The sequence below is a fragment of the Prionailurus bengalensis genome, chromosome A1 (genome assembly GCF_016509475.1).
Source record: "Prionailurus bengalensis isolate Pbe53 chromosome A1, Fcat_Pben_1.1_paternal_pri, whole genome shotgun sequence".
NCBI classification, from domain to species: domain Eukaryota; kingdom Metazoa; phylum Chordata; class Mammalia; order Carnivora; family Felidae; genus Prionailurus; species Prionailurus bengalensis.
In genome coordinates, this window is record NC_057343.1 from 136525074 (window position 1) to 136544426 (window position 19353).

Below are 19353 nucleotides of genomic sequence, written 5' to 3' on the forward strand. Positions count from 1 at the left end.
TTTCTGAGCTTGCCACTAACTCCCAAGTTTAACGAACTCGTTAGTTTTAGGATGCCACATGACTTTGTATTACCTATTTGGTTTCGGGCTAAATTTTGGATTCCACTTAAAATAGAAACTGGCTATCTGTAAAGGAAATGGCCCTAGTTTACTCATAACCCGATGAGCAAAACAAACCCAACACCACAAACCTTCGCGGGCAAAACAAAACAATGGAAAGCACGTGGGGCAGTTCCTAGGCGTGAATTGAGGCGGGGCGGGTCGGCGCCCAACGTGGGCTGGCTACGCAGTGGAGGAGGATCCGGCGCGAGCGCACGCTCGCCCCTCCTCCATGACGCCACAGGCAGGCCCCGCCCCCCAGCTGCCCTGGTCTCCTGTTATCTCTGCGGCTAGCAAGCGCCCCGGAAGCTGCCCCATCTCGGGGTCATGATGGGCAGCAAGATGGCGTCTGCCAGCAGGGTCGTTCAGGTAAGGAAATTTGGTCACTTTTCCGCACCGTGGGCGGTAGGGATGGTGCTGATTATAGCAAAGGCGCTGGGAAGAAAAGGCGGTGGCGGAGGCTGCGCGGTGACCGCGGCCCTGGGTAGGGCCAGCGGCACCGCCCGAGGATATGTGTGAAAATTGGACCTAGAACCCAATGAGTCGGGCAATGAGCCGGAGACCAAAGCCGAGGGTTCGAGTCAGGCCGCGGGAGTGCTGTGTATGAGCACGTAGGCAAAGAGCTGCTGCGCGGTCCCCAGACTGTATCCTGCCAGGACCTCAGTAGCCCTCTTAGAGGAGTCTGTGGGCTAGGCTGCCCTGGCAATAGTCTCGGCCAATCGGCGTCTAGTATTGTCTGCGGTGTCCCGCATCAACCAATTGGAAGGAAGGCGGTAACGGCGCGTGGAAGGAAGCGAACCGTGCATCTGACCCGGTGTCCCTTCAAGGTCTTGGGAATGGCCAGAGAACTGGCCCCGCGGGCGGAGTCCTCACCCCAGGCGTATACTCCCTCACCAATCCGAGCGTCTGGTTACAGGCTGGATGGGGACAATTGGAGGGGGGGAAATATATATTATTTGTTTGTAATACATGTTTTGTTGTTACCCAAGTTTTTTGTTTTTATTTTTGTTTTGCCCTGAGTTTGTATTGGTAGCTAGAGGAACTTTGTTAATCCACACATCAATAATTAACTCCTGGTAGCTTTTGTATTTGCTTCTTCAGTTGTGATCGCTAACTTAAATAGGACAGGTAAAGTTGGTATATAAAGGGACACAACCTCCACTTTTGTGGCTGTTTTACACAATCTCTTTTAAATTCTGGAAGTGTACTGTATGGTTTTTAACTTCGATATAAGAAATGCATTTCCCTTTGTACAAATACATGTCTTAAAAAGACCTTTTCTTAAAGTTGTTTCAGTCAGAAAGATAATCTTAGATTCTAGCCTTTGGTCCCATTGCATAATGATTCTATTACTCATTCAGTAGGTAGATATTAAGAATTAACTAATTAAAGATAATATGAGGATTAGGAGAACATTGGGCAAAGAACTGGTTGGTATCCGTAATGTATAACCATACATGTTCATAATACATAGCTCAATTTTAAAATGGGTTAAAAAGTTGAAATGGCACAAAAGAAGATACACGAGTCTGTGAAAAGATGTGGAACTTCATTGCTTACCAGGAAAATACCAATTAAAACCAGGAAGTACTACTACATCTACCAAAATTATTCAGAGTTTAAAAACTGTCAGTACCAAAAGTACTGATGACAGTGTGAAGCATCTGAAACCCTCATCCATTGTTGTTAGGGGTATAAATGGAATAGCCACTCTGGAAAACTTCTGTTAGTCTCCAGTAATTAAATATAGCTTCCCTATGATGCAGTTTTACTTATAGGTTTAACCCAAGAGAAATGAGTGCGTATACCTACAAAGAGACTTAGATAAAAATGTCTGTAGCCACTTTATGCCATAATGACCCCCAAACCAGAAAAAATCCAAATGTCCATTAGGAGGATAAACAGATTGCGGTAGATTTATTAAAATGGAATAGTACACAGTAATGAGCTACTAACTACTGATAAGGAAGAAAAAAAGATACTGTGAGATGCGCAGTAAGGAATGGTCTGTTTTCCTCTGACAGAGCTGCAAAGACTTGTACTCATATTCATAATACAAAGTGGTTTTTGCTAACATTATGCAATCATTACATATAACCTTAGCAAAATTTATTGAGTACTTCTGTGTCACGTCTGTACTCAGTGCTGAGACTATAGCACCAACAAGCCAGACATGGTGCCTCCATAGAACTTAGAATTTGGCTCTTAATTCATACCTTAAAGAAAGAGTAGTATTTCAGCAAACTGGCACAAACTGATGGGAATTCATAAGGCATGGTGTCAATATTAAGTAGAGAAATTTGGCTTGACTATAAGGTATTCAGAAATAATTTTAGTAGAATAAGTTATAGGGGCGCCTGGGTGGCTCAAACTTTCTCTCACAGGCAAATCCCTGGTTCCTCCAAACATCGCTGTAACTATATGTACTCATTTGCTGAGTCCTACAATGGATTCAAAATGGTTTCAAAATTGCTATATTTATACAGCTACCAACACCAACATATTAAGTAAAAAGTTCAAGTTTTCTTAGTACTGTATTTATTATTATCATTGCCTTTAGATGACAGTACAGAGTATAAGTACTATGAAAGTTATTTGGATTAGTTCCTTTTTCCCCCCTTAGTTATGTTACCCAACTGATACACTGGTAGAATTGCTTCTTTGGGGGTGCCTGGATGGTCCAGTTGGTTAAGTGCCGACTTTGGCTCAGGTCGTGGTCTCAAGGTTCGTGAGTCTGAGCCTCATTTCAGACTCACTGACAGTGTAGAACCTGCTTTGGATCCTTTATCTCCCTCTCTCTCCGCCTGTCTTCTGCACGCACACCTGTGCAAGCACCTGCACACACACTGTCTCTCTCCCTCAAACATTTAAAAAAAAGGAATTGCTTCTTTGTGTTTACATTTAGAGTCTAAAAATTTTTTAATGTTTGTTTATTTTTGAGAGAGAGAGGAAAAGTGAGTGGGGCAGGGGCAGAGAGAGGGAGACAGGATCTTAAGTGGTTCTGTGCTGACAGCAGAGAGCCTGATGTGGGGCTCGAACTCTCAAAGCATGAGATCATGACTGGAGCCAAAGTCAGACACTTAACCAATTGAGCCATCCACATAACCCTACGTTTAGAATTCAAAAGCATATTTTGGGGCGCCTCCATGGCTCAGTCATTTGAACGTCCAGCTTTGGCTCAGGTCATGATCTCATGGTTCATGAGTTTGAACCCCACGTCTCTGTGCTGACAGCTGAGCCTGGAGCCTGCTTCAGATTCTGTGTCTCCCTTTCTCCCTCTCCAATTCATGCTCTGTCTCTGTCTCTCTCTCTTTCACAAATGAATAAACATTTAAAAAAAAATTTTTTTTAAGTAAATATTGAGGTGTCTGGGTGGCTCAGTCAGTTAAACGTCCAGTTCTTTATCTCAGCTCAAGTGTTGATCTCAGGGTCGTGGGTTCAGGCTCTGCACTGAGCCTGAAGCCTACTTTAAAAAAAAATTTTTTTTTAATTTAAAATAAATAAAAAGCAGATTCTGAGAGAGGAAAATTTGAGCATAAGTTAAGTATTAGATGATATTAAAGAATTATTTTTAATTTATTGTGGTAAAATGTGTAGAGATTATGGTTTGACAAAAATCTTTTTATGTTAGTGATACATATGGAAGGTATTAACAGGTTAGAGGAGAGGGTTGGGATTTGTTTAATGGAGGAAGGGGTGATGAATTAAGATTGTCTCTATTGCTGTTGAAATTGTGTAATGTGTTTATCAGGGTTTATTTCATTTTTTGTTTATTAGGGTTTATTACAGTATATTACAGTTTATTACTGGCTCTACTCATATATTTAGGAAGATGCCTTTTAAAAAAGGGGACACCAGGGGCACCTAGCAGCTCAGTCAGTTAAGCATCCAGTTCTTGACTTCAGTTTAGGTTGTGATCTTGCAGTTCATGGGTTTGAGCCCCAAGTCTGGCTCTGTGTCCACATTGAGTAGATTGCTTGGGATTCTCTCTCTCCCTCCCTCTCCTGCTCCCCTGCTTTCTCATATGCATGTGCTCTGTCTCAAAATTAATAAATAAACTTAAAAAAAAAAAAACCAAAGAGGACACCAGTCTGGAAATTTAATCTATAAGGGCATATTATGTCATATTTTTAAGTGTGCGTAAGCATTGTTGAAATGGATTTTTCTCTCGTGTACGTATCATTGTTTAAGTGTGTGTATACATACTCACATACCTATACAGTTAGTCCTGTCTTACAAATGGTCTCTGTTCACACTTGGCAAATGTTTCCTCAACATTTACTGCATACCTGGCAGTACTGCAGAAGTGCTAGTTCTCTGACTCTGCCTTTTGCAGGAGATTAGCTGTCCTCTAATCATTGGCTTATTGATCTAGGAACAGAAAAGTACTTCAGAATACCTGGAGTAAAAGATGCAGAAGACAGAGGTGAGAAGTGAGGCTGGAGAGGGAGGGAGAGGCAGATCAGGATGGGCCTAGTGAATGCCAAATATGAGCTTGAAGTTTATCCTGAAAGCTGTTGAACATTTTTAAAGCTTTTAAATGGGGTGTTGATAGCGTATGGATAGAACATTCTTTGAAGAAGATTGGCTGTGAAAAGGAAGAAATAGTTACTAGAGGGAGAATTGGGTTTCATTTTTGTTTTGTTTTGAGAGAGAGAATGTGTATGAGCAGAGAAGAGAGAGAGGGAGAATCCTAAGCAGTCTTCTTGCCCAGCATGGAGCCGGACATGGGGCTCAGTTTCACAGATTGACACACAGTGTGACATTAGAGTTTTGTTTTTTACCATTAGACTGGACCGTGAACTTATGCTGAGGGAGACAACTCTATTCCAGCATTTTCTCACAGGAGCACAATTATAGTGGGGTTTTCAGGCCAGTCCCAACAAGCCTATTTATTTCCGTATTCATATGAAATGTATATTATGTAGTGGGGTGCCTGGGTGGCTCAGTTGGTTGGGTGTCCTACTTTGGCTCAGGTCATGATCTCACAGTTCGTGAGTTCAACCCCCGCGTCAGGCTCTGTGCTGACAGCTCAGAGCCTGGAGCCTGCTTCAGCTTCTTTGTCTCCCTCTCTCTCTGCCCCTCCCCTGCTCTCACTCTGTCTCTCTCTAAAAAATAAACAAACATTAAAAAAAAATTTTAATGTATTATATAGTACATATATACAAATATTTTGGAGATAAACATACAGCTCAATATCACTAGTTACAGAGCAACTTCTAGATTACTTTAGTTGAAAATAGTACTGTTCATTAGAGTCTTAGCATTGTATATTCAGAAAATTTCATGCTGAAAGGTCCATTTAAGTTTCTCTCTAGCAGGGGTGCCTAGGTGGCTCAGTTAAGCATCTGACTTTGATTTCAGCTCAGATCATGATCTCTTGGTTTGTGAGATTGAGCCCCACGTCGGGCTGTGCACTGATAGCACAGGAGGGCCTGCTTGGGATTCTCTCTGTCCCTCCCATGCTCGTGCACTCTCTCTTTCTCAAAATAAACAAACTTAAAACAGGAAGTTCCTCTACAGCATTATCTAGAATTCTAGGGGTAAAACAGCAATACCCTGCAAGTATCTGGGTTTTTTTATTAATTTAATTTAATTTAATTTTTTAAATTTACACCCAAGTTAGTTAGCATATAGTGCAACAATGATCTCAGGGGTAGATTCTTTAATGCTCCTTACCCATTTAGCCCATCCCCCCTCCCACAACCCTTCCAGTAACCCTCTGTTTGTTCTCCATATTTAAGAGTATCTTATGTTTCGTTCCCCTCCCTGTTTTTATATTATTTTTGCTTCCCTTCCCTTGTGTTCATCTGTTTTGTATCATAAATTCCTCATGTTAATGAAGTCATATGGTACTTGTCTTTCTCTGACTAATTTCGCTTAGCATAATGCCCTCTAGTTTCATCCGTGTAGTTGCAAATGGCAAGATCTCATTCTTTTTGATTGCCGAGTAATAGTCTGTTGTATATATATGTACCACATCTTCTTTACCCATTCATCGATGGACATTTGGGCTCTTTCCATACTTTGGCTATTGTTGATAGTGCCGCTACAAACATTGGGATACATGTGCCCCTTTGAAACAGCATACCTGTATCCCTTGGATAAATGCTTACTAGTGCAGTTGCTGGATCATAGGGTAGTTCTATTTTTAATTTTTTGAGGAACTTCCATACTGTTTTTTCTTTTTTTTAGATGGGATTTTCTTTAAAAAATTTTTTTTAATGTTTATTTATTTTTGACACACAGAGAGAGACAGCATGAGTGGGGAAGGGGCAGAGAGGGAGGGAGACACAGAATCCGAAGCAGACTCCAGGCTCTGAGCTGTAAGCACAGAGCCCGACACGGGGCTCAAACTCACACACCGAGAGATCATGACCTGAGTCGAAGTCAGACGCTCAACTGACTGAGCCACCCAGGAGCCCCAAGGAATCTCCAAACTGTTTTCCAGAGTGGCTGCACCAGTTTGCATTCCCACCAGCAGTGCAAAAGAGATCCTCTCTCCACATCCTCGCCAACATCTGTTGTTGCCTGAGTTGTTAACGTTAGCCCTTCTGACGGGTGTGAGGTGGTATCTCATTGTTGTTTTGATTTATATTTCCCTGATGATGAGTGATGTTGAGCATTTTTTCATGTGTCAGTTGGCCATCTGGGTGTCTTCTCTGGTGAAGTGTCTGTTCATGTCTTTTGCGCATTTCTTCACTGGATGATTTGTTTTTTGGGTGTTGAGTTTGATAAGTTCTTTATAGATTTTGGATACTAACCCTTTATCTGATATATCATTTGCAAATATCTTCTTCCATTCTGTCATTTGCCTTTTAGTTTTGCTGATTGTTTCCTTCTCTGTGCAGAAGCTTTTTATTTTGATGAGGTCCCAGAAGTTCATTTTTGCTTTTGTTTCCCTTGCCTCCGGTGACATGGTGAGTAAGAAGTTGCTGAGGCCAACATCAAAGAGGTTTTTGCCTGCTTTCTCCTTGAGGATTTTGATGGCTTCCTGTCTTACATTGAGGTCTTTCATCCATTTTGAATTTATTTTTGTGTGTGGTGTAAGAAAGTGGTCCAGGTTCATTCTTCTGCATGTCGCTGTCCAGCTTTCCCAGCACCACTTGCTGAAGAGACTGTTTTTATTCCATTGGATATTCTTTCCTGCTTTGTCAAAGATTAGCTGCCCATACGTTTGTGGGTCTATTTCTGGGTTCTTTATTCTGTTCCAGTGATCTGAGTGTCTGTTCTTGTGCCAGTACCATACTGTCTTGATGATTACAGCTTTGTAATACAGCTTGAAGTCCGTGCAAATATCTGTTTTAAAATCAAGGGGTGCCTTGGTGGCTCAGTGTGACTTTGTCTCGGGTCATGATCTCGTAGTTTGTGAGTTCTAGCCCCACGTAGAGCTCTGTGCTGACAGCTCAGTGGGTGGACCCTGCTTCATATTCTGTCTCCCTCTCTCTCTGCCCCTCCCCCACTCACACTCTATGTGTCTCTCTCTCTCAAAAAATAAACATTCATTTCAATAAATGAATGAATAAATAAAAATATTCGCAAATACGTGTTTCCATGGGTTTAGAAAAAAGACTAAAAGGGCCAACAAATGTTTAATCTGGTGAGCATGTGTTACTTTATAGTTGGAAAAAGCTTTTTTTTAATTACCTAATTTTCTTTCTTTTTCTTTCTTTCTTCCTTCCTTCCTTTCTTCCTTTCTTCCTTTCTTCCTTTCTTTTTTTTAAGTTTATTTATTTACTTAGCTCATGAGCAGGGGAGGGGTAGAGAGAGAGGGAGAGAGGGAATCCCAAGCAAGCTCTAGGCTGTCTGCACACGATCCCGCACACGATCCCATGAACTGTGAGATCATGACCTGAGCCAAAATCAAGAGTCGGACACTCAACTGACTGAGCCACCTAGTCACCCTAAATTAGCTAATTTTCAATATGCTTTTTATCCTGTTCTGCACTGCTAGATAATTGGCCGTGGTAGGAAAACAACATTCAATATAAGTCAGGACACTTCTAATTCTTACCCAGCAGCATATAACATAAATTATATGTCATACAACATAAAATCTGTGTCATCTTTTTTCATAGGGTTGTTTTGAGGTCAGTTGGTAGTATAGTAAAATGTCTTCTAATGTGTAAAGTCCAAAGGTATTATGAAGAGTAGATAAGATAAATTAAAAGTTCATAGACCAGCTTTCCTAGTTGGGGAAGAGTAAAATAGTAATATTCAAGTTGCTGTCAAATATTAAGTTATTTTGTTTTAACAAAGGTATCTATGAAGTTCAGTACATTGTTTTTTTATAGAGTTAATGAGTTTAGTGCTTCATCTTTTTTTTTTTTTTTCCATATATTTTATTTTTCCTTTAGGTAGTCAAGCCACATACTCCATTAATAAGGTTCCCTGACAGAAGAGACAATCCTAAACCCAATGGTAAGTTGTGTTTTAGACTTTTTAAAAATTAGGTACAGATATATTTATACGTGAATATTCTATTATAGGCATTATTTCACATTTTAAAATCAGGGAGACCATTATAGCTTAGATCAAAACAGTTTATTAAGTTGCACATGCAGAAATTAACTTCTTATTTTTTTTTTTTTTTAATTTTTTTTTTCAACGTTTATTTATTTTTGGGACAGAGAGAGACAGAGCATGAACGGGGGAGGGGCAGAGAGAGAGGGAGACATAGAATCGGAAACAGGCTCCAGGCTCTGAGCCATCAGCCCAGAGCCTGACGCGGGGCTCGAACCCACGGACCGCGAGATCGTGACCTGGCTGAAGTCGGAGGCTTAACCGACTGCGCCACCCAGGCGCCCCAGAAATTAACTTCTTATTACCTCCATTTAAAAAGGTAGTGACTCAATAGAACATGTCTTTGAACTTTTTTTAAGAGTTTATTTTGAAGTAATCTCTACACCCACTGTGGGGCTTGAACTCACAACCCTGAGATCAAGAGTCGCGTGCTACACCAACTGAACCAGCCAGGCACCCCTGTCTCTGAATTTTTTTGTTTTTAATGTTTTTTTATTTTTGAGACAGAGAGAGACAGAGCATGAACAGGGGAGGGGCAGAAAGAGAGGGAGACACAGAATCCAAAGCGGGCTCCAAGCTCTGAGCTGTCAGCACAGATCCCGACGCGGGGCTCGAACTCACAGACCGTGAGATCATGACCTGAGCCAAAGTCGGACACTTAACCGATGGAGCCACCCAGGCACCCCGTCTCTGAATTTTGAATGATATTGTGATTATACAGGGAAATTTTTGTTCTTTGTTTTCTTCTGTCCTTTATTTAAAAGATTCTCTCATGCTTACATTGGAGAGGTTGTGAGGCACAGTAGCCATTCTTATATTTTTCTCCCAGCTAACCTTTTCTTTCATTGACTGATATATTCATTCAGTCAGTAGATACAGACTGCCTTAGACCTGAGTAATCATTGATTATAAAGTAATTGAAGATTCTGAACAAGTCCTGTTTTCCCCTTATCCCTCACTTTTAGCAAATCCTTTGTCTCTGTTGTTTTTAATTAATTCCAGTATAGTTAACTTACAATGTACAATATATTCAACAATTCTATACATTACTCATTGATCATTATGATTGTCCCTGTTTTTATTATAAGATATTTAATCTTTAATTCAGGGAGGAGTGGAAGAAGTTTTATAGGGATATTTTTAATTTAACTTATTGTAACTTTTTTTTTTAATGTTTATTCATTTTTGAGAGAGAGAGAGACAGTGTGAGTGGGGGAGGGGCAGAGTGAGAAGGAGACAAAGAATCAAAGTAGGCTCCAGGCTCCTAGCTGTCAGCACAGAGCTCAACGCAGGGCTCGAACCCATGAACCGTAGGATCATGACCTGAGCCGATTTTGTAGGTTTAACCGACTGAGCCACCCAGATGCCCCTAACTTATTGTAACTCTTAAAGAATTAAGATATAGGTGATAAAGGGGGCACCTGAGTGGCTCAGGCAGTTACATATCTGACTTCAGCTCAGGTCATGATCTCATAGTTCATGATCTCAAGCCCCACATCGGGCTCTCTGCTATCAGCTCAGACCCCACTTCAGATCCTCTGTCCCCTCTCTCTCTGCCCCTCCCCTGCTCATGCACACCCCCCCCAAAATATATAAACATTAAAAAATACATAGGTGAATAAAGAAGTATAAAGGTATTGAGAAAAATTCTCTTCATATACCAACTTTCTTATTCCCTATTATATTACCTGTAAACACCACCATATGACAAAACTTAAGTGTGTAGATTATTCATATGGGTTATACTCTACTCCCTAGAAATTTAATATTTTATAAACTTGTTCAGTTTAGTAATTCATTAACTTAAAGCTTCTTCCTTATTTGTTTTAAAAAGAACTTTTTGAAATTATTTATAGCTACCCAATTTATAGCTACTCAATAATACATTTTAGAATTATACCCAGCATTTGAAGAATGACTTGATTACTCAATAATAGATCATTCAAAATAGTATTTTAAGACACCTGAGCAATTTATTTCTCTAATTACATTTTTTTTCAGTATCAGAAGTTTTGAGATCAGCAGGACTACCATCTCACTCTTCTTCAATTTCACAGCATTCTAAGGGAAGTAAATCACCAGATTTGCTGATGCATCAGGGTCCTCCAGACACTGCAGAAATAATAAAAACATTACCTCAGAAATACAGAAGGAAGCTTGTGTCTCAAGAAGAAATGGAATTTATCCAAGTATGTCACCGCTCTTTATCATAGTACTGTGCAAAACACCTGAACATTTTTGGCTTTTGGAATTTCATATGCTTGTTCTTTCCATTCCTTGTCACAGTGGGTCCATAGCTAAGACCAAGATAGTCAGGTAGGACAGGGTTATGAGAAATAAACCATGTACAAGCGCTCAGTAAAAGTACCTGAAGGAATATATATGTAGAAGTATAATATGTTAAGTAGCAATAGCTATAACCACATGAAAAAAAAGCTCAGTAGAGTCCTTGGTAATTTTTCAATGTGAAAGGCTTATGAGGCCAAGAAATTTGAGCATCACCAATCAAGGTCAACCTTGAGTTCCTTCCTGATCAGAAATTGTTTACAACATTGATACAAGTGCCTAAGAGCAATGAAAAACCGAAATTGTTATTGAACACCTGATGATCATTTGCTTAAAATGGTGTCAATTTATATAATGTCCATGAAAAGATTTCTTCTGTAAATTTAAACCTAATCTTTTTGCTTTATTTTTTCCTTTTCAGCGTGGAGGTCCGGAATAATCACTGACAGTGTGGCTGCTGTTTGCCTGTTTGCCATCAAAGGAATAGTCTTTACAATAAAGGACTTCCAAAGTGGCACATGAGAAGCTACATTAAACAACTTGAATAAATATTCTGTTAAAAAAATGAAATAGAAAATTTAGATGGACACTTGTATCTCCTAATATATGTATGTTGGTCAGCTTCTCCACAAGCTTACCTAACTGTTTATATACTTATTAAAGTATACATTTTTAAATGTAGCCTATTAATTTACTCTTGATTATCAAGTATTATCAGTGTTGAGCTATTAAAAGCACACAAAATATAGTAAACTGTCATAGGTTTCCCATAATTTCACTTTTGTTTCAGTTTCCTTCCTTCCTTCCTTCCTCCCTCCCTCCCTCCCTCCCCTCCCCTCCCCTCCCTCCCCTCCCCTCCCCTCCCCAGCACATACGTAACTGGGGGAGTGGCAGAGGGAGAGAATCTTCAGCAGGCTCCAAGCTCTGTGGAGCCTGATGTGGGGCTCAGTCTCATGACCATGAAATCATGACCTGAGCCGAAATCAAGAGTCAGAAGTTTAACCTACTGAGCCACCCAGGCGCCCCTCAGTTTCTTTTTAAGACATGGAAAGATTTATCAGATAGAATTGCTGCTTTGGGGAAGTGATTTTCCTGAAGTTGGATGAGGATCAGTGAAAGAATGACTCCATTATTTGTTGTTAATTTTCTTTATATTTTTCCATTCACAAAATTACTGGAGTATAACTAGTTTAAAAAACCATACCCTACACTAAATAATAAAAATACAGCCAAGGTAAAACAGGTGACTTTGTGGTAGTAAAACTGGGAGTTAATACAAAAGATTATTTGTAACCTACATTCAGAAGAAAATGAATATAACATAGAAACATATAACATTGAGTAGAAACTGCAACTTACTATGTTATTAGGGCTGTTAAGAAAGTCTTATTCTTTGATTTATTTTACTGTTTTGTCATCATGTGTGCAAATTCTGATAACCACTAACTTTCTCAAACTTAATGTCTGAAAGCCTCTTAAAATCGACCTAGATATTTACCTTATTAAGGCAATTTATGAAACTTTAATAAGGTCTTAAAATGCCAAGGGTATGTATTATTGTGAAACTAAAGCCTCACAAAGCTAAATAAATTTTCTTCCATACCTTGAATGATTTCTAGAATATGCTTTAAAGAAGTCATCCTTAATAGTAAGGGTAGCTAGTGGGCAATAGACCGAGTCAAATTGTTGAGTATCGCTCAGTTGCCTGCCAATTAAGCTTTACTTTTTCTTTCTTTCTTCTTTTTTTTTTTTTTCTTTTTATATTCCAGGGTTGTGGCCTAATATAAATATTGCCCATCTCAATTATCAAATATGAGACTGGTATTTGGTGGTAGCAATAAGCTATTCTGGTGATTCATAACATGATTCATGATTTTTTTTTTAATTTTTTTTTTTTTAACATTTTTATTTATTTTTGAGACAGAGAGAGACAGAGCATGAACGGGGGGAGGGCCAGAGAGAGAGGGAGACACAGAATCTGAAGCAGGCTCCAGGCTCTGAGCTGTCAGCACAGAGCCTGATGCGGGGCTCGAACTCACGGACCGTGAGATCGTGACCTGAGCGAAGTCGGACGCTCAATCGACTGAGCCACCCAGGCGCCCCCATGATTTTTTTTTTTTTAAACCTGTTTGGAAAGTTTTGTTAAAAAATATCACCATTCTCTTTTTTCTCTCTGTAATTTTTTCATTTCAGTAAAAGGAAGCCAAGGACAATTTTTTTTTTTTTGCTTTCAGAAACAGAGTGGGTTCAAGTAATGAAGAGTGATTTGTGTACTACTGTGGGCTAGCAGTCAGGAACCCCATACTAGAACTGTCTGAAGTTCACCTTACTACAGATCCTACCATGAAAGTTGCAGTGAAAAAATAGATCACTTTTATAGAATCTGTGAACACAAGTATGGCAAAAAGGCATATTCAGTGGGAGTTGGTGTCACAGGATGAGTTCCCAACAAGGATAGTACAGAAAGAATTCTGGCTTAGCTTTAAATAGCCTGTATTTTCATTTCAGAGTGAAGCACTTAAAATGTGTAACCATCAGCAAATTGCTGAATTTGTTCAAGTTTTTCAGTTTTCCTCTCCAATACTATACAGTGGGATAATACACAGTGTATTATGTATTACTTTGTAGCAACTGAAAACTTAATGACTAAAAAAAAGAAGAAACAAAAACAAAAAAATAAAAAAATAAAAAAAAAAAACAAAAAAAAAACTTAATGACTAAACACCCAAAATGTAGTGGCTAAAAACAACAATAATCACTTAATAGCTCATGGTTCCTCTGGGTCTGGAATTCTGGACTGTTTGGTTTGGCAGTTGTGCTCGGTGTCTCTCATGAGGCTGCAATCAGATGCCAGCGAGGACTGCGGTTATCTGGAAGCTTGACTGGAGCTAGATTATCTACCTCCAGTGGCTCATTCACGTGGCTGGCAAGTTGATGCTGGCTGTTGGTGGGAGGCCCCAGTTCTTCCCCACATAGGCCTCTTCACAGGGCTACCTGATTGAATTCATGATATGGTGGCTGACTTACCCCAGAGCAAATGATCTATGCTTACAAGGCAGGCAGAGCAATGCCTTTTATGATCCAGACTGAAAAGTTACAACACTCACTTCTGTCATATTCTACAGGTCACACAGAACAGCCTGTTTCACTGTCAGAGGAGACTGCACAAGCACATTCATACAGAATGGAAGATTCATTGGGGCCATCATGAAAGCTGGCTATTGCTAATGGGTGCAAGTGCTTTCTAAACTGTATAATGCTATACAGATGACAAAAGGTATTTTATGCATACAGTGACCTAATGAACCCAGAATATGACCTAAACAACTGCCTTTTTACCCTACTTAAAATGTCCCCAGATAGGAATTAACTTGTCAACAGCATAGTATAATGTGATCATCAATTCATATGCCATGATATACTTCGGAGCCTCTAGCCTCACAGGTGTATCATCACATTTAGCTCACTACTTAGCTTATTGCTACTACAAGTGAGGTTAAATTACTATTAAAGTGAGGGAACTTTGAGGGAACTTTAAATTCTGTGATTCCCATATATTATTAGGTATGACTTGACACAATTAAGAGACAATGGTAAAGATGGTGTGTTTGTGTAATGTATGAGAAGTTTGCCTATGAACATATCAGAGCTCAATAAAAACCCAAGTGACAAAGAGCTGGAAGGAGACCAGTAATAGTTACGCAATGACAAACAGCACTGTCAGACCCTATTCTAAGGGTTTTGGAAATGTGAAGTCATTTAAGACTTGCAGCAACCCAATGAATAGTTGGAAACTAGGAACCAAAAGGTAAATACTTTGCCCAAGTAATAAATCTAGTGATTGAATATTTGTGGGGCCAGTACTCAAATGCGGGCCGTCTAGATTCAGAGCAAGAACTCAACCTTTACATTACCTTGACTAAATTATGAGTGTTGGTATTCTGCTGCCTTTTTCAACTCTGAATATTCGCAACTCTTGGAAACAACAAATGCTCCAGCTCAAAACCTTGGAATTACTGTTTTGTTTTTCCTCCCCCCACAACCCATATCCAGTCTGTCAGTAAATCTTATTGGGTAGAAGCCAAAATGATACCACCTTACATAGCTTACTGCAATAATTCTTTCACAGGCCTTGATTTTTTTCTTGCCCCCTTAAGTCTATACTGCTGTCAATGTAAAGGACCATAGTGAACTTTAAAACAATCAGATCACATTACTTTGCTGAAAACTCTACAGTGGCTTTTTTTTTTTTTTTTTGGCTGTGTCTTTTCAGTGATGTCTTTTATTTTTTATTTTTTATTTTTTTTAAATTTATTTTTGAGACAGAGAGAGACAGAGCATGAATGGGGGAGGGGCAGAGAGAGCGGGAGACACAGAATTGGAAGCAGGCTCCAGGCTCTGAGCCATCAGCCCAGAGCCCGACGTGGAGCTCAAACTCACGGACTGAGAGATCACGACCTGAGCCAAAGTCGGACGCTTAACCCACTGAGCCACCCAGGCGCCCCTTTTAACACCTATTTAAAACTGCAAGCCCTACTATATCCCTTTTCCTGCTTTATTATCTCTATAGCACTGAATTCTGTGTACCGTATTTTATCCCCTTCCATTGGAAAGCATGGTTCCTTGTCTTTTTCCCTCCTGATTTCTCAGAGCCTGGCACATAGTCAGCACTCAATATACATTCGCTGAATAGTGAATTAATGTGTTGAAAACTTATGTGAATCAAGGTTGAGTACTGCTCACAGTTAACAAGCACCTACTATGTCTAAACTTTCTGGATATCTGATTTACTCTTCAAAAACACTTATGATGTAGCCTATTTCCATTCTACAAAGTAGAAAACCGATGATCAGATGTCTGTTCCACAGTACAAAATTCTTCAGCTGACTTGGAATTTTTTCTCCCGGTAGTGCTTCTTTACAAAGGACTGAACTAAGAACGCCACTTGGCCAGCCCTAAGGAACTGGGTTCTCTTCTAAGTAACCTGAGATTGCGACGCTAGGCGTCCATAGCAACCGTGGCGCCCTGACGCCCTTGCGCAATTACCAGAAAGCGAGATTCGGGATAAAGAGGTCAAGCCTTCCACACTCATACATTAAGCCCATCGTAGCAGATTAAGAAACATCGTAGCAGAACGCTGACCTGTCTCCGGTAGTGAAGGAAATATCTAACTGAAAACCGTACAGGGTTACAGGGTTACAGTCACCACCTAAAACATTCCGCTTCTGGGACCAGCAGGCTATAGCGAGACGCGGCGCGGACCAAGCAGAAACGCCAACAGGCCTGACTCGCGCCGCTTCCGTCGGGGAAGCTCTGGCCGGACTTAGCATCCCCCTCAAACCGGAAGTAGGGGCGGAGCTAGTAAAGCGTCGGCTCTCCGTCAACGGAAGTGGTTGTTGGAGGCTCTAAGGTAGCTTTAAATTCCTGCTGTCTCGGGAGCTCGCCCTTTACAGTTGGAGTCGCGTTTCGTGCGACGGATGGCGGTGGACGTGAAGTCGCGAGCAAAGCGTTATGAAAAACTGGACTTCCTCGGGAGGGACAGGTGAGGTTCCCGGGCGGGATTCGGGGGGGCCTGAGCCGAGAGCGCGGAGGCGCCTGACACACTCGCACGTTTTCTGGTGAAAGTCAGAGGACTGGCCTGGCTTCTCCTTCTTTTTGGGCGAGTCTGCCCGTGTGTGTACCCTAGAGGAGAGCTCCCGAGTGGTTCTCCCGTTCTGAAGAATAGACTGGAACGGGCAGTTTATCGCCTCACCACGTTTCAAGCAGCCGCGCATCTTCAACAGCCGTGGGGTGTTTGCTTCTCCGGATCTGAAATAGTGAAAAGGCAAACACAAAAGAGCTCCCACGAACTTAGATTGTTTCTGCTTTTCTCTCTAGTTTGCCACGGTTTACAAGGCCAGAGACAAGAACACCAACCAAATTGTCGCCATTAAGAAAGTGAGTTACCGTCTGTTATTTTTCCTGGAGTCTCCGAGCATATCTGTGTGTGTGAACTCTTGCATGGGCTTTTTACTACTCTTGACCGTACTCTGCTCATGAGGAGTTATTTATGTCATTTTTGGGGAAGGTAGAATTTATTAGTATTTTGTGTTCCAAGATGGAACTCGGGTGAACTAGTTTTTTTGTTGTTGTTCCATTAGTTGAAATAAAGAGAAAGCTGTATGTTACGTTTGCTTTTTAAACTCAGACGTGGGCAAGGGGGACAAGGACTCATCTGTTGGGTCCTTAGAACTATTTTAATATCCTTATCTTCCCAGGTCACCGTTTCTGCCACACCTGCATCCATTTTGTGCATCGTCTGTATTTTCTTTTTTTTTTTTTATTAAGTTTATTTTGAGAGGGGGAGGAGGGGCAGAGAGAGGGAGAAAAAGAATCTCAAGTAGACTCTGTACTGTCAGCAGATTCGAACTCACAAAGCGTGTGATCATGACCTGAGCCACAATCAAGTCCTGCAGCTTAATGGTCTGAACCGCACCCCACCGCCCCCCCTCCGCCGCCAGGCGCCCCTCATCTGTATTTTCTGTGTACAGATTTTCCATGTAAGGCTTTTACGAGCATTATCATTATCATTTTAAAAAATTATTTTTGTAGCTTTTTGACTTGGATTGATTCAAGAAACTTCAGTCATATTTAGCTTATTTTCTACATGTCAGGCACTTTCACTTACATTTTTTCTTTTAGTCTTCAAAATAGCCATGTGAAATAAAGTATCCCTATATAATACTTGAGATACCTGAGCTAAGAAAGATTAAGTAACTCGTCAAGCTGACACAGATCCTAACTGATAAAACTAGAATTTCAGTCCAGGTGTTTTGATGCCAGGTTGCATGTTCTTTCCTGTGCTACTGAAATCAGTAACCCTCTGAAAGAGAGGCTGTTGTCACATTTCAGGGCCTGTTGGGGGAGGTGATCTCCACCTTCTTATTGTTCCTGTTGCTGTTTGAATCTGTTTCTCCTTCAAAATTCCTAACTCCTTTGAGGCATATCCCCCTGATTGATTTAATACCTGACTTCCTATCTCCCTTTGCACAGTTATTTTTGCTATTTTTGTCTTTTCACTTTTTCTGGGTTCTCTCCGCTTCATTTCCCAATTTATGTTCTGTAATCCAGCACTGTAGCTACTCCTGTGTAAAAGCCTAATCTATTCTGACCCTTTCTAAAGTTATGTTTTTATTTCTACCTGTGGTTCGCTATATTCTAGCCCCACTGACCTTTCTGTCCCTTGAACACATTAAATTCAGTTCGTTCCCAGGATCATTGCAGCATCATATGCTGCCTTCTGGTTAGCATATTTTTCCTCTAAAACTTGGCATGACTGATTCCTAATCTTGAAAACTCACTCACATATCTGTTCCACATAGAGGCCTTCACTGGTCACCCTTGTCGTCTTTGCCATATTTCTCCGTTATCTTCATAACATTTATCAAAATCTGAAGTCCTCTTATCTATCAACTTATTGTGTGTCTACTTCCACTCAAATAATACTTTGGTCTGTGGCCAGTAGTTTTGTAGACATTTATTAAAAATGTATTAACCTGGGGTGCCTGGGTGGCTCAGTCAGTTAAGCGTCCAACTTCAGCTCAGGTCATGATCTTGCAGTTTGTGAGTTTGAGCCTGGCATTGGGCTCTGTGCTGTCAGTGCAGAGCCTGCTTTGGATCGTCTCTCTCTCTCTCTCTCTCTCTGTCTCTCTCTCTCTCTGATGCTCCCGTGCTCACGCATACATGCTCTCTCTCAAAAATAAGACATTAAAAACTATAAATAAAAAATAAAAATGATTAACCAGACTGATATAATTCCTTCAGTGTTAGTATATTGAGTTCTGTAGTTGTCTGAAAATCCTAGTGGGGTTTGTTTCGTTTGGGGTTTTTTTTGCTTGTTTTTAACATAAGTTAGGATTTAAAATCCATCCTGTTTCTCTTCGATAGACTTTTACCCCTTGACGGTGACTCACAGTGGAATCTTCTTTTATTTATTTATTATTATTTCTTTAATTTTGAGAGAGAGAGAGCAAGGGAGAGGGGCAGTGGGAGAGAGAGAGAGAAAATGTCTTATGCAGGCTCCACTCTCAGTGTGGAGCCTGATGCAGGACTCGATTCCACTACATCGGGATAAAGACCTGAGCCAAAATCAAGAGTCAGATGCTCAACCGACTGGGCCACCCAGGTGCCCCGTACATTTATTTTTTTAATATTATGTTTAAGTAATTTCTGCCACCCAGTAAGTATAAGGCTTGACTCACCATCCCAGGATCAGGAGTTACATGCGTTTCCTACTGAACCAGCCAGGTGCTCCTTTACATTTAATTTTTATTTCCAATAATACATCTTTGTGGTTTTAAAATAAAAGGCCAAGGCTTTTTTAAGGTGCTTGACTCTTCTAGCCCTGTTTTTCACTCCTTGGAGCAATCACTTTCAACTCCTATAATTTGCCTCTGGTATTTACTT

At 40.5% G+C, this 19353-nt stretch overlaps 2 protein-coding genes across 7 annotated transcripts in view; both read left to right on the plus strand.

The window, feature by feature from the left end:
- Positions 1 to 332: 332 nt before the first annotated feature.
- MRPS36 (mitochondrial ribosomal protein S36) lies at positions 333 to 12517 on the plus strand. The gene is made up of 4 exons (XM_043584834.1): positions 333 to 468; positions 8457 to 8520; positions 10624 to 10811; positions 11330 to 12517. Exons 1-4 carry the CDS (start codon positions 427 to 429, stop codon positions 11345 to 11347), a joined length of 312 nt encoding a protein of 103 aa, XP_043440769.1. The 5' UTR covers positions 333 to 426; the 3' UTR covers positions 11348 to 12517.
- Positions 12518 to 15978: 3461 nt separating this feature from the next.
- CDK7 (cyclin dependent kinase 7) overlaps positions 15979 to 19353 on the plus strand; it is a 60738-nt gene continuing 57363 nt past the window's right edge. For 3 of the 6 annotated variants that reach the window (XM_043585507.1, XM_043585446.1, XM_043585362.1), the window contains exons 1-2: positions 16250 to 16450; positions 16786 to 16845. In XM_043585507.1, coding sequence (XP_043441442.1) covers positions 16386 to 16450; positions 16786 to 16845 — 125 coding nt within the window. In that variant the 5' untranslated portion in view covers positions 16250 to 16385. Of the gene's footprint in view, positions 16451 to 16785; positions 16846 to 19353 lie in introns of all 6 variants that reach the window. The other 3 variants (XM_043585570.1, XM_043585274.1, XM_043585654.1) reach the window with 3 other exon arrangements.

What these genes read in the sequence shown, in the direction of transcription:
- MRPS36 (XM_043584834.1), top strand. Translation starts at nt 427, where the DNA reads ATGATGGGCAGCAAGATGGCGTCTGCCAGCAGGGTCGTTCAG. An exon ending in CTGCCAGCAGGGTCGTTCAG is followed by an intron (nt 469 to 8,456) that starts GTAAGGAAATTT and finishes TTTTTCCTTTAG; the next exon opens with GTAGTCAAGCCACATACTCC. An exon ending in AGACAATCCTAAACCCAATG is followed by an intron (nt 8,521 to 10,623) that starts GTAAGTTGTGTT and finishes ATTTTTTTTCAG; the next exon opens with TATCAGAAGTTTTGAGATCA.